Consider the following 14,482-nt stretch of genomic DNA (forward strand, 5'->3'; position numbering starts at 1 on the left):
TTTCCCTTGGCCAACCAGAATTAGACAAGGAATTTTTTCCCTTCAACGGAGGGCTCCGATGGAGCACTGTTTAGCATTACACATCAATACAAAAGACTAATAATATATCCAGTACCACCCTTCGAAAGTAAGGATAATATTATAATTTACTTTTTGGCCCTCCTATCAACTATAAATAAAAGAACTTTCATGTAAAAGGTGTTTTGGGGCTCCCCCACTTGTAACATCATGTTTTATGGAATAAAAGGGGCCGCCGAGCCAGGGTACCTCCCCAATTTGCATCTGAGGGGAAAAATCTCTCTCTCTCTCTCAAGTTCTCTTTTCCTTGATCTTACACTCTATTCCTCGGGTACGGTCTACCAGACAGATCTAGATGCAACATCCTTTAAGGGGTCTACTGTATACAACTGGATGCAACACTAAGAGTAGTCTATTCTAAAAGAGATGGAAAGGTATACATTGAAAAAAAAAATTGTCATACATACCCTTTTTCCTTAACCAATATATTTTATATTTTATATGGAGTAATTCTTGATTACTTATCTTCTAATTGTTATTTCTATTTAATATTTGATTATAATACTATCTTAAATTAATATTTTTTTGTCTCTTATATAACAAACGAACCTGTCTGAACTCGTAGACCTAAGCTCAAGCTCGAGGGAAGTCAGTTAACTAATCAAGCTCTAGCTCAAACCAAGAGTGATTCGAGCTCGATTGTCTCTCTCGACGTCACCTATTTACAAATTTTGTATGTGGCCCCTCAAGTGCTATAAGAAAAACTACAGCATTGCACTACATATGTAAGTACTAAAAAGTGCAAGAATCACGTTGTCCTTAAGGATACTAAAAGAAGTCGACATCCACAAACAGTTATGTTTCAAGTCATTTGTTAATAAAAAAAATCAACCACAAAAAAATCTACTGAGCTTTACTTATAAATGAGTTGAACAAGAAATGCCTTTTCGCTCAATCTTTTTTGACTCAATTTAACTCGTATTAATTAAATAATTAATATTTACTATAACCATTTTATATTGATTTTATATGTTTTGATTAAAAAAAGATTAAATTTTATCATTCTTCAAATCAATCAACTATTTTTTCGTCAATTTAATCACGTGAAATGATGCAAACATTAATAAGTTCTATATCACATCAACATGATAATACCAAGACAAAACTTTGAATGAGTAAATGAAGTGAAGATATAACTTTGTAAGGCCTTGAGGTAGACTCTGCAACCACTATTTTGAGATATTCATTTCTTCCCATAAAAAAGGGGAAACTAGTCTTATTAATCATTGATCATTAGTTAGATTTTTACATGCCTTTCAGCTTTTAAACAAACCAGAGATGAACAAATATTCATATTTTATTGAACTAAAACACAATCCAGCTGGCTTATTTTGGATTATTAAATTAGCGAGCATGAAAAACATGTTAAATGTAAATGCTAATCATTCACCCTACTTTGAAGGGATATGACTTTTGGATCAAATGACACATATTTTGAATTTTAAAAAGTTGACTTTTAGAAGAAATGTTGGAGGAAATTTTGGATTCTTTTCCAAAAGAAGCAGTCTAAAATAAAAGAAGAAGACTTGAGGAGGCTTGAGTGTGTGACGTGAGGGAGAGAGAGAAAATGGCGTGAGTTTTCTTTTAGGGTTGTAGGAGAAAATGAAAGGTGAGAGATTTCTTTTTCATTACATTTCTAAGGGAGAATTGAGAGTGATTGCAAAGAGAGAGAGTCTTTGAGAGAACTTCTAGAGATTTGTTTGAGAAGGATCGTGAGATAAATTGTATTTTTATTCCGTTTGTTTTGTAAACATGTTTTTATATATGAAATTCATATTTTATCATGTCCTTCTCATGAATTCTGAGTAGTCTTATTTATCATTCTCTCTACTTTGAATATATGATTTTGTGAAGAATAGATTTTGTTTTCCACGATTTTGGATTAGAAAGACCTGATCAAATTTTGGTTTAAGGCTAGTTTTATGCTCATTTAAAGCACAATTTTCATTTATTTACATATTTAACACGTGAACTTTGATATTTACATGCATACCACTCAAATCTTAGCATCACAACGAAACATACCATTCGTACTAATATTTTAAAAATGTCGCCATAGGCTTATAATACCAAAATGTTATAAACATTGGAGATAATTACATGCACACAACGCAAAACATTGATCTTTACAAATTAACCCCCAAGTAATTCTCACATGGGTGGTTAATTTGTAAATATCAATTTTTGTTTTGTATATATATATATATATATATATATATATATATATATGCGTGTGCGTGTGCGTGTGAATGAAAGTGGATGTTAGATTTGTAAATAGCAAGTTTCAGGTGATTTGTATGTAATTGCCCCAAAAATATAAAAATCAAGCTAGGTGTCAGATAAACAAATAAATAAAAGTAGTGGCATGTACGTAAAATTACCTTAGATTTTATATTACATGGATCTAAAAGCAAAACTAATAATCTTGCGGCATATCCTGACAAAAAATTTAATCAAATATTCTAAGCCAATTTGTTCGTAATTTGAATGCAAGCTTTTCAATCATAATAGTAAGATCCACACTAGTTTTCGGTGCAGTACCACTCCCCTGTTATGTACAGGTTTAATGGGATTACAGAAAACTCAATCTTGTGCTCACAGAAATAAGGAGAACTAAAAAGATTGGAAGATTTACATACATACCACAAAATGCTAATGTATTTACATACCTAACACCCAAACTTCAGTTTTTACATATATACCACTGTAAACCTATGCATGAAAAAGGTACATTTTACTTTTTAAATGTTAAAATAAAAAGTATTTTTTGTGATATGAAAGAATGTGTGGTAGAAATGTAATAAGTAAAATTTAGGTGTTAGAAATGTGAATACATAGGTATTGAGTGGTATGCATGTAGGTGCCCCAAGAAGATTTCATCCTAAGCCTGTAAAGCTGTAACTAGTGTAGCTAGAAAAATCAAATACATCACCTTCACAATGTTATGATGAATTAAATGAAGTCAAAAAATTAAAATAAACTAAATTAAAGAAGGCAGCAGAATACCGCTCGTGGCAGGGGAGGTCAAGCATCAAAACCAGCTCCGGTCCAACCAGAATCTGAAGCTGCTCTGCTCTTCAGAATGATGTTTTTCTTCCCTCTTGCAGGATTTGCTGTTGGCTTCTTTTCCCTCACTTCAACTTCATGTTGCTGGTTCTTACCATCTGATGCCAATTCAGTGCTTTTACTACCGGCTGAATCTGCAGCTAGCTGTGCCTCCTTTTGTGGAGCTGTTGCATTGCTGTGAGATGGCTGCACTTGTTTGCCATCCTGAAACAGGAAAATATAAATAATTGCTGAAATCCTCAACATTAGCGGATGGAATGGAAATCAATTTGATGCATATTCATTCACTGTGATACCTTTCCGAAGTTTCATTTCTTGGAATGTTCTGCGAAATCGAATCCCAAACCCCAAAAATTTTGATGTGGTTTTAGGGGAATTGAAGAAGCTTGATGAATACAATTCATAAGTTTATCGACCAAATTGCATAAATTCACTAGATCTGATTTAAACTACAATATTTAGTGAAGAAATGAACAATGAATAGAACATTTTTAGTGTGTAGAAAATAGTGGATATTTGGACTGCCCAGTCTGGTCATTGTCTAGATGTGTATGCACAAGAAAAGGACAGAGAAAAAAATAGGACAGGAGAAACATAAAAGCTTAATTCATTCACAAAGATTTTAGCAGTTCTTTATTCCAGTTCAAGAATAATAAGAGAGTGGCAGCTTCTGTGTAGCTATTTGGCCTAGTGTTTAAGAGTTTTGTCCCATATAATGATGAATTCAATGCCCGACACGTACGGTTGTGTGTGTGAGTTTAGAATAAAAACAAACAAAAGCAGCAGCTGCATGTAGATGCATAAATGCAAAGATATAACGCTTTAGCAAATTTAATTCAAAACAATCTAAGCAGCCAGTTGACTGAATAAGACCGTGAGGAAATTTCACATTGAGGTACAGCAAACAAAACCAGATAATCACTGAGAGAAAACCAACAGACAATTTATAAGAATATAATTGCTACCAGTTCTTATTATAAAGCAAAAAGGAAAGAATAATAAAAAAATATAACAAATCAAAAATATAATTTCTTTTTGACTCACCGAAAAATTACTAGAAACCCTGCTAGGATTAAGAGCTTCTAGTCTCCTTTTCAGCTCCTCCAAACGTGAATATTGAGTGTTGGCACTTTCCTGTACCTGTCATATGAATGGCCAAAAGAGAAGTATAACGAGTATATTGTACGGCACTGTATACTTTACAACCAAGAGTAAAAACTTAAATGCATACCAGTTTATTTAGGTCATCACAAAGTATCTGCTTTGCAGCTTCTTCATCCTTCACAACCTGAACTGCTGCTTCCCATGCCTGTGAAAATTTCACAAAAACTGGCACACCATCAAAAGAGGAAACAGGCGCCAAGCTGAAACATATACAATTATGCAGCCAAATTTCCATCAGAATACTCTCAGCAGGATGGCCACCTTATTATTTTTAATCCAGATAATGGCGATCTCACTACAAATTAAAAATTCACCCACTTCATTAATGAAGAAAAATTTGCACATATATGTGAGCTCCAAAAATTTGCACGCCAACCTCCCACAATGAAGATGAGAGAGAGTTTGACATGTGTTTAGGGTCAAATTTTCGTAAGGCACAAGTCCTGTCTACTCTAGTTTGTCAAAAAAGAAATTGGGCTAAGTCAAATAGAAGCCCAAATTTGTCTGCTCTAGTTCTTATTACGTGGAAGATTGTACTGGTTAAGGTGGGACTAACGATTTTTTCCTACGAGCAAGACAGGATACTCGAGAATGCGCGATATATATATAATTTTGGCTATTTTGAGAAAAAAAATTCTATAAAATTTAAATGCTATCACACTTATATAACAAAGATAATTCTAGGCTTTTATTTTTAACTCGGGCAATATTCTTGAACCCTTGAACCTAGTGTTTGAATATTCAAGTTATTGGTCAAGCATATGGATATTTGGGGCTTTCTAAATTGGAAAGATTTTAGAGGACTTTCCACATCTTCTGAGACAACTAACATGACTTTTAAGGCATAACATCTGACTGTAAGATCACCACATCACATACATGAAAGATTTAAAAATTATACACATTTGATTAACTTTTACAAACACTCAAGTGCGTGCAAAGCTTCACTTTGACCCCATCACGCGCATGTTGGATTTAAAAATTATAAAAATTTGACTAATTTTTACAAACACTCCAATGCGTGCAAAGCTTCACTTTGACCCCTCTCAAGTAGTGTCTTATGTTCATGTGTACATTAAAGTTGGAAATCACATGTTATTTAAGGCGTGCTTCCTAAAGAGCTTTCAAGTATCCAGGAGTTCAATTCTTATTACACATATTGGTTGTTGTGTTCATCTTTGTCAAATTTTGTAAGTTTCGATTGCAGCAAGAGGATTCTATTTATACTCTTTGGCGAGCTAGTGAGTTCCCTATACATCTTGTGCAGGTTCTATTTATCCTCGTTGGTGAACTATTGAGTCTCTAATAGATTTCATTTACAGTTATCGATGAGATGTCGAGTCCACTGTTGTCATGTGTAGGTTCAATCTATATTCATTTATGTCCATTGGAAATGATTTTTATGATATATTGAACACCCGTTTTATCCTCAACTTGCAATTTATACGTTCATTTTGTTTAGATTTTAGCCCAATATGTTCAACTCAATTGCTCATTTTAAATAGTGTTCAAATAAAATTTCAGTAACCTCTCAACATCAATCCTTCACAGGGCATATTTTGGAGTGCAAGACCTTCCCACAACGCCTAATAAGATGTGCATGGTCAATGTCATGAAACATCTGACCAAGGGATCTTTTCACGCGTTGTACATAAGAAAATAAGTCTTCAATCCCCATAAAACAAAGAATTTTCCCATCATATTTAAACAAGCGAGAGTACTTAATTTATATACTTCTTCGCCACATTGGAATAACATGTATGTGTACTTAATTTTATTTTTTTCCTGCCGCGTCAGAATAACCCGCATTGGTACTGAATCTTCATGTGTTATACCTTTAAGCAAGTTACAAATTCAATGCTGATGAAATTTTGGAGCGATCAAACACACATGAGCTCAAGCAGCAATGGATAAACTTTTATTGCCCTAGACTTATATGTGGACCAGTTGCGGCAGATGAATAATTCTTCGTTGGTATAGATTTACATGTCAACTGATTGCCAATAGGGGTGTCAAAAAATGACCCAACACAACAACTTGATTCAAACCTGAAGTGAATAATCCGGGTTAACTCAACTAATTTTTCAACCGTCATCAAGTTAAAAATCTCCGACACATTTAATTTTTCAAATCGAGTTTGGTTGATCCGCTAACCCGAAATTAACTCAAAAGTTACCCCAAGTTGACTCAAACTTAAACCCGAATAGCTTTTATGTATGTATTAAACAATTAATGTGGGCCAGGTTTGGGTTAATCTGGTTGAAGGTGGGTCTAGTTTCTCTTGAACTTTTTGATCTGTTTAGTATTTAAGTTGGGTTCTAGTAAAACAGTTTCAAGTCAAGTCAATTTCAAGTCGGACTTAAACTTGACCCACGAACCCAACTTGACATCCCTAATTGCCAGAACATGATGTAGCTTCATTCAATTTCTTCAAATTCTACAGCACGTTGGCACTATAAAGATGGGTGATTCTTGTAGCTTTCACAAGTTCTAAAAGTAGCAAGGGTGTTGTTGGTGATATATAGATCCTCAATTTACTTTTGCATAAAAACAAACCGTGCATCTTATTAGTGCGAATGAAATCTGGAACAACACACTAAGTACTATATCAGCATTCAACACTCTAACCAAGGTTTGGTTTATAAAAATTAAAAAACTGAAGTCATACCATATCAGCATGTCAACACTCCAAGTTAAGAGGGGTATGTTGATCTGGAACAGTCCCAGCACACTTATCAGAGATGGCTTAGCATTCCCCGCAATTGTCATATTAAGAAGGTCGACCTAGTATTTTGAAAATCCCTGGTCGCTCCGATCGACGTCCAATGTGAAATGATCAAAACATTCGACCAAAATCTCCAGCAATGAAATTTCTACGGTACTAAATTCAGCAATTACTATAAATAAAGACCAATGTAAGTTTGAAGGTTCACGTTCAATTCTACGCAATAGTCTCAGTTGTTCTAGATTGGTGACACATCTAACCAAGGTTTGGTTATCCGTAGAGATATAGAGAGAATTTAAACGATTGATTCACAATTCCATCTACAATTGATCGGACCTGATTCACTAGTTCAATCCCTAGCGTGGGAGTCAGAGACTTATCTAGAGGGGCCAAACACTCATTGGAGGTATTGACCGACTTTTAGACAACTAGTGTGCTGTGTACTTCTAAGCAAAAAAATGTCCAGGGCATCTTATCACTCTGTCCGCATGAAGAAATATTACCAGCATAAGAGAATATAAAATTACTAGAAAATTAAAAGACAATAATATATATATATATATATATATAGAGAGAGAGAGAGAGAGAATAGCTAGAGAGAATGCTGTGTTCATTTCCTTGACGAAATTTCAACATAAAATTATATAGAAAAAAATTGCAACGTATTAATTAAAAAATTTAAAGATTAAAACTGTTGTCCAATACTTACTATTTCGGGTCAAGGGAGGAGAGCAATCAATGGCACTCTCCTTTTCATTTTCATATTAAGCATAAGAATCTATCACTCAATCCTAAACTCTCGAGGCATTATATATATATATATATATATATATCTCTGTGTGCGCGCGTGTGTGTGTGTGTGTAACTCAATATCCGGGTTCTAGATGGCATGCATAAATGTGTGCACTTACCAAACGCATACCCTCCCTTATCATTTTTGTCTCTCCTACAGAAAGATATGTTCAGGGCTACAAAGAATAAATAGCTTATGGATGAGAGAAATTACGATGTTGGAAGCATAACATAAAAAATGTCTACATAAAAGAAAGTAATTGCACATCAATTATGAGCCTACTAAGTCCAACTATGTAAAAGTCCTACGTAATTGAGAATTTAAAGTATTTCAAAACCAACTTGATCAGTAATTAGTGCATTGTTCATAGAAAAAGTTTTACTCAACTACCTACATCATAATGAAGAACAATATATAATAAAGCCTCCTTAAAATTCATAAATTTAAACTATTAACAAAATAAATCTGATGATATAGTGGTACACAGTTTACGGGTGAATGTTCCTAATTGCTATAAACAGGGAATGCATGTTTTATCGCCCTGTTTTTCTTTTTTCTTTAACCAATAACCTTACTTCTTATCTTATCCTAAGTAGTGAGGCCTATTATCTCTAACAAGAGGTGTTAAAGACAGTTGCTTGATGAGTTGACATGTTAAACTAGAATAACTATTAGATTAAAAGATTAAGCTCCTAACACTATCATTGCAGGGTTCCCAAACCCCGAATGTGAAAAGTGAAGGGTTATTAGGTAGTTGACAACCAACATAAAATTTTTGTTGAAAAAATCGTGACATGAATTGTTGTTTAAAAAATGATCTTAATTTATCAGAATTAAATGAAAATACGGCACTCAATAGAACACAATGGGGAAAAAAGATTTATGTAGCCGACCCCATAAACCGAAACTAGGATGAAAAATAATACATATGATCAAGAAAATTAAAATCAGATAATCACAACTAAAAGCACTATCTCATATAAAATGGCATATATATTACATTTATTCTCGACAAATAATCTACATTACTTTGAAGGCCTCTGGTGAATGATTTCCTGAATTTGATATCCCATCAAAACAATTGCGAGCTCCATAAATTACTTTAGTATAAATAGCCATTCAGGCGAGTGAAAGAATTTACGGTTCCAAATGTAACGGAATAATATTAAAGACTTCACAATTAGGGCCATTACAACACTTACACTTCTCCAATGAGACTTAATGCTAATGAAGAGAAATTAACCTAATTTGGTTTAGTTACTTTAAATTGCATAGAAGAACTGATTTGGGATGGCTCAAATTCAAACTTTAATCCAAGTAAGATAACCCAAACCACTAAATATGGTTCAGTTCGGGTAGGTTCTCTAGTTCAATTCAAACCAAGTCACTCTTACAATTTATAGAAAAAGTAAAAGGGAAATTTACATACATACCACACAATTCTATCACCAAAAGTTTGATATTTGCACTTATAACATCTTAGTGTCATAAACCTATGCATTAAAAGGTGTATTTCACTTCTAAGAAGATAATGATGGTGATATTTTTTATGTGATGTTAAGGATTTGAGTGGTATGCATGAAAATATGAATGTTTGTGTTAGATATGTAAACATGTAAGAATTGTGTGGTATGTATCTAAATGCCCCGAAGTGAAAACACCATCATACCATTTGCAAGACCTAGTCCAAGTCAACGAAATGAATTTCAACAATTGTAAAAAAATATCTTATTGAAATGTCATCAAGTTGCCCATGATTGCCAAAACAAATGTTCCATTAAGCAAAATAACAATGTTTATCCCAAATACAAATTAATCTCATAGTGAACAATTTTTAGTTGCCTCAACGTGTCTGTTCAATCAGGAATTAGTTGCATTTCAGTGAAATAAACAGTTTCAATATGTACATGAACAAAGATGATAAATAGAAACCAAGTGCAAAAACTGATTTTTGCTCAAGGGAAATATTTAAACAAGCGCTATGAAATCAGTGAAAAGAAACCATACCCTTTTTGCATTTTCCTCCTTCAACTTGGCAGCTCGTAACCTTTCATTTGCTAATTCTATTTTTTTTCGCATATGTTCAAGAGCTTATAAAATTAAGAAAGAGCCAAAAGATCAAAATCAGAACATTTCTTGCATTTTTTCACACAGCAGAAATTGTTTGAATAGAAATGGGACTACCAGCTTTCTTGGGTCCAGCTGTAAGTTTCACCTCCAGTGTAAGATTCTCAAGCTCTCTTTCAACATCTCTTATTTTTGAATAATTCTCTTGGATGTATCTATAGTAATAATATTATTTTGTTAGGATGCAAAGGAAGAAGGAAAATGGAATGGGCTGGATAGAGCTAAAAAGGGGAAAGAAACAGCAGGACACAACATAAGACTTCATAACTATGCTTAAAATAAATCATTGAAGACAATAAAGAAAAAGGAGATTTAATATTTTGCTCTCAAGAGAAAAATATTCAGATTAAATACAATATAACAAAAAAAAAAGTAATTACTAATAGGTTTGTTTAACTTACCGTTCTGCATACGATGAATGAAGCTTACAACTACCATCCTTTTTAGGTGTTCTTTTGTTATTTATTTAGCGAGCTTATCGAGCAAACACAATAGAGAAAGAAAATGGGTTTACTGCAAAAGTGATTGCATCATCGTACTATATGCTCATCACTAGAATAAATTTTGTTAAAGTTTGAGCAAAAGAAATTCTAAACAGATTTAAGATGTTCTCAAAATCTTGGAACAAGATTATGAAAAATCCGTGAGACGAGACCACGCGTTCGGTGCGCCATCCAGTGTGTGTGTGTGTGTGTGTGTGTACGTGCGCGCGCGTCTGGATCCTAATTATAAAATTTTTAAAAAAAAAGATAAAAAAGGAGAATGCGATACCGAAGCCTAGACTCATGATTTCAGTACCACACTGACCAAAAAAAAGACCTAGAGTTCACATTTTTAGTCCTAATAAAAACAAAAACAAAATTGAGTCGTCGCCTTAATCTCTATTCACCAAATCGATTTCGCACTTTTGAGCTAAGTTAAAAGCGATCACCGTAATCGACTTCTGCGCCGATTCAATAAATTTTCTAAACAATGGTGTAAAATCAAGAAACGAGATCTCGAAAAGCGGAGGGAGGAAAGAACAAAATACATGCACATCTAGCACACCTCTTCAACTGTAGCTGCTCCTCCGCGATTACCTAGCGAGATAAAGAACGGGTGAGACACCAATGCAGAGAAAAATTGAGGAAGAGAGTGAGAAACAGTATACCTTCTCCGTGTAAGCAATGACGGGAGACTCTCTGACAATGCCATCGGGTCCGATTTCCGCGACGAGAGAAGGCCTGGGGTTGGAAGCCATCGCATGACGGAGGAAGAGAAGACGAACCTGTAGGCAAAGGTTCTCCACATGGAGGAACTCTTACTCGTTCACATTCTAACTAACGAACATTTTTATTTACAACGCATAAGAATTACATTTTTTTATTACTACATCTAAAATATTATTATTACTAATTTTAAAAACAAAATATATATTTTCATCTATAAATTTATGAGACCAAATTATTATAAATATGTGTCAAATTTTGAGTATTGAATATATATAAATATAGAACATTTTTGTGGTATGAATGTAAATTTTCCTATAAATAAAAATAGAGAGCTAGGTGTTGGATTTATAATTACATGAAAATTTTGCACATCATTTTAAGGGAAAATACTTGCGTACATAAGACCTACGTAACGGTGTGTGCTTTATTCTGTGCGTGCTTTATTGGTTATTCAGGGGTTACAGGGGGGTTATATCCAGGTTATACCCTCTGTAACATCCGTGTAACTCCCTTGTAACTTCAGTGTAACTTATTTGTACCGATGAAATTACAGAAGAGCGGAACTCATTTGTAGGTTACATGTAGTTTACAAAGAGGTTATAGGGGGGTAAAGAAGTTACTACAAAGAGGTTATAGGGGGGTTACAGAGGGGTATAACTCCGATATAACCCTTCTGTACCCCTGGAATAACCCCTAGACGTATGCAGCGCTGGGTACGTCTTATGCACACAAATATTTTCCCATTTTAAGAGTTAAACTCGTTATATTTTTGGGGAATTTACATATATAGCGCCCAATTCTTATCCATTTACTTATCTCAAGACTTAAATTTTGATTTTTATATTTTTTTAGTTGTGCTTAAAAGTAAAAACTCATTAAATAATATAGCCATTTTGTAAAACAAGATGATATAATAATTCTATTTAACATGAAATAAGGTACATATATCATCAATCTACATATAAAGGAGAGTACAAAAATATTTTTTGCTAAAAAGGAACATGGTAATTACAAATTGAAAAGTGATGGTAAGTAAGCTTAATTTGATTAAGCTTAAATAAAAATGATATGAGACATTTATACAAGTTTCAAGGCACCATATTCATGAATAAATAAATAATTTTTTGTATGCTTCCATGAGGTGTATCCAGCAAAAAGAAAATTTAATTGCCTTGCAAAAGCATGGATTGCAACCAAAGAATGGTTTCATTATATTTATCATGTGTCACCAAAGTTTGATGACACTTATGGATAAATTTTATACTTGGCCAACCAGTCCACCTTCACTTAAGAAATTTTAGCCTTTTTCTCACCTCTAAACTATTCAACCTCCTTTAATTCAAATTCAAGATGAGCAATGAGAAATTTTGGCAAACAATCTCTCCCATGAAGCAACACTTCAATTAATGAGTTTCGCCAATGAAATATTACTAGAGCCAGCATTAAATTTTAAATCGAACAACAGCCTCAAACTTCCACATCCATGAGCTAACTAGATCAAATAGAAACTCAATATATATCATTAACTAGATCATAAACTCCTTGGGTACATCCATCGAGATTTGCTCGAAACTTCCACATCCATGAGTCAGTCATGCAAATAGATGATGGATTAACCTATACTAATAACTTATGGTCATTTAAGGATCATAACAATATCGCAAAGGAGAAAGTGGGTAGAGCTCACTACCATTATTGCAGATATCTGAGTCTCATGTTTCAGGTATAATACTCGATGATAGGGCAGATCAATTAGAGAAAGTTTTATCGTGAGCTAAGCCCAACCATAAATGAAATCTGATCCAAAATGGAATGCATGTAAACCTATCTCTAATCATCTACTACTGATAACTTTGGCGCCTTTCCATGAACTACCATTAATGGGGTGGATCTCAGGATTTACACATGACAAAAAGAAGCCTCCTTTTACACAAATTCTTATTAGATAAAAGGGTTAGTTGCAAATCTTAAAAAATATGTGCAATTATCATTTTCTTATGTGTGTGTGCTTGAATAATATAGAGGTACATGCACAAGACTTTTCTTTCATAGAAAGCATTGGTGCAACAATAGATCAAAAAAATAACCAACTATTGCTTAGGCTGCCAATGAAGTGAATATTCGACAAGCTACTTGTAGCTTAGCTTTATTAGACCTCATTTATGATTGTTTGATTAAGTGATCAAACGAGATTGAAATTTTTTGTAAAAACTCAGATTGCTCAATGAATAAGCTTGAATAATTTATTGTTCGATCGATTTATGTTCATGAATAATATTCTTTAAAGCTCTCGAATAATCTCATTAAGAAGCTCAATTAAGGTTTGATTAGGTCTCGTACATGAATGGTATCATTTAAATGTTTATGTTTGTAAACTCTTGACATTATTTTATGTAGCTCATTATTTTTTCCAAATAAACTACTCGATTAAAACTCAGTTATAACTTATTTATTTTGTTAAACTAACCACTCATTAATAAGCTTGATAATCCTTATATGAATTGAGCACTAACATTGTTTTGATAAACTAGCAGGAAATCAAAAACAGCTTAGAAAGTTCGAATCAAGCTCAAGCAGAATTTAAAAAAGATATTGATAATTGAGCTCAAACTCGAACCGGCAAAGACTCGACTTGATTTGCTATTTGATGAAAATGAAAGTTAAGAATCATACCTATGAATCGCCTTACGGTTAGGAAAGGCTCCCTGGCAGCATTAGGCCTCTACATGCGAAAAAGTGTGGCTTGGTACAGTTGCAAATTCATGAATTATTACAATGTAAAACTATTAAAGAATCTAATTCCGGTTTGAACTTTGGCAAATCATACTCTTCATGACATTTTCAACATATAAATATATATAGCACACAGCCAATTTATATTTGATGTTTGTTTTATATAGGGAAGGGAATGGATTCTCTTGCTCTGCTGTATTTGGTTGCCTGAAATTGGAGGAAGTGGCACTTCAATTCACATATCTAACAAGCTTCTTTACATTTATGGCATCCAAATCTTTCAAATTAAATCTCACACATAGCACTCAAATCTTTAATATCACACAAATATCAATATTTTAACTTTTAAAAAATGAAATACACCATTTCATGCATAGAAATATATGTAAAAAATAAAGTTTGTATTACATATATAACATAAAAATTGAGTGGAATGTATGTAAATCTTCCACAAAATAAAATACTAATTTTGTTAACCATCTCCACGACAATGTGAAGTTGTAAATCATAAGCATGCATTACTTTATAAACAAGCTACAATGAATTACCTAACAGATACCAGGAAATCTGTACCAAACTCTTCTG

General features: G+C 33.4%; 1 protein-coding gene across 2 annotated transcripts; it reads right to left on the reverse strand.

Moving 5' to 3' along the window:
- Window positions 1–2,870: 2,870 nt before the first annotated feature.
- On the reverse strand, window positions 2,871–11,267 carry LOC110026281. Of its 2 annotated transcripts, XM_020727164.1 has the most exons (7): window positions 11,104–11,267; window positions 11,001–11,032; window positions 10,011–10,108; window positions 9,834–9,916; window positions 4,376–4,453; window positions 4,189–4,284; window positions 2,871–3,348 (listed from the first exon to the last, which is right to left on the reverse strand). In XM_020727164.1, exons 1-7 carry the CDS (start codon window positions 11,191–11,193, stop codon window positions 3,103–3,105), a joined length of 723 nt encoding a protein of 240 aa, XP_020582823.1. In that variant the 5' UTR covers window positions 11,194–11,267; the 3' UTR covers window positions 2,871–3,102. The 2 variants fall into 2 exon arrangements, with proteins under 2 accessions (XP_020582823.1, XP_020582824.1); XM_020727165.1 differs by lacking the exon at window positions 11,104–11,267 and having other exon boundaries at window positions 10,984–11,006.
- Window positions 11,268–14,482: the final 3,215 nt, after the last annotated feature.

Source organism: Phalaenopsis equestris, unplaced genomic scaffold, assembly GCF_001263595.1.
Source record: "Phalaenopsis equestris unplaced genomic scaffold, ASM126359v1 Scaffold000362, whole genome shotgun sequence".
Classification (NCBI taxonomy): domain Eukaryota; kingdom Viridiplantae; phylum Streptophyta; class Magnoliopsida; order Asparagales; family Orchidaceae; genus Phalaenopsis; species Phalaenopsis equestris.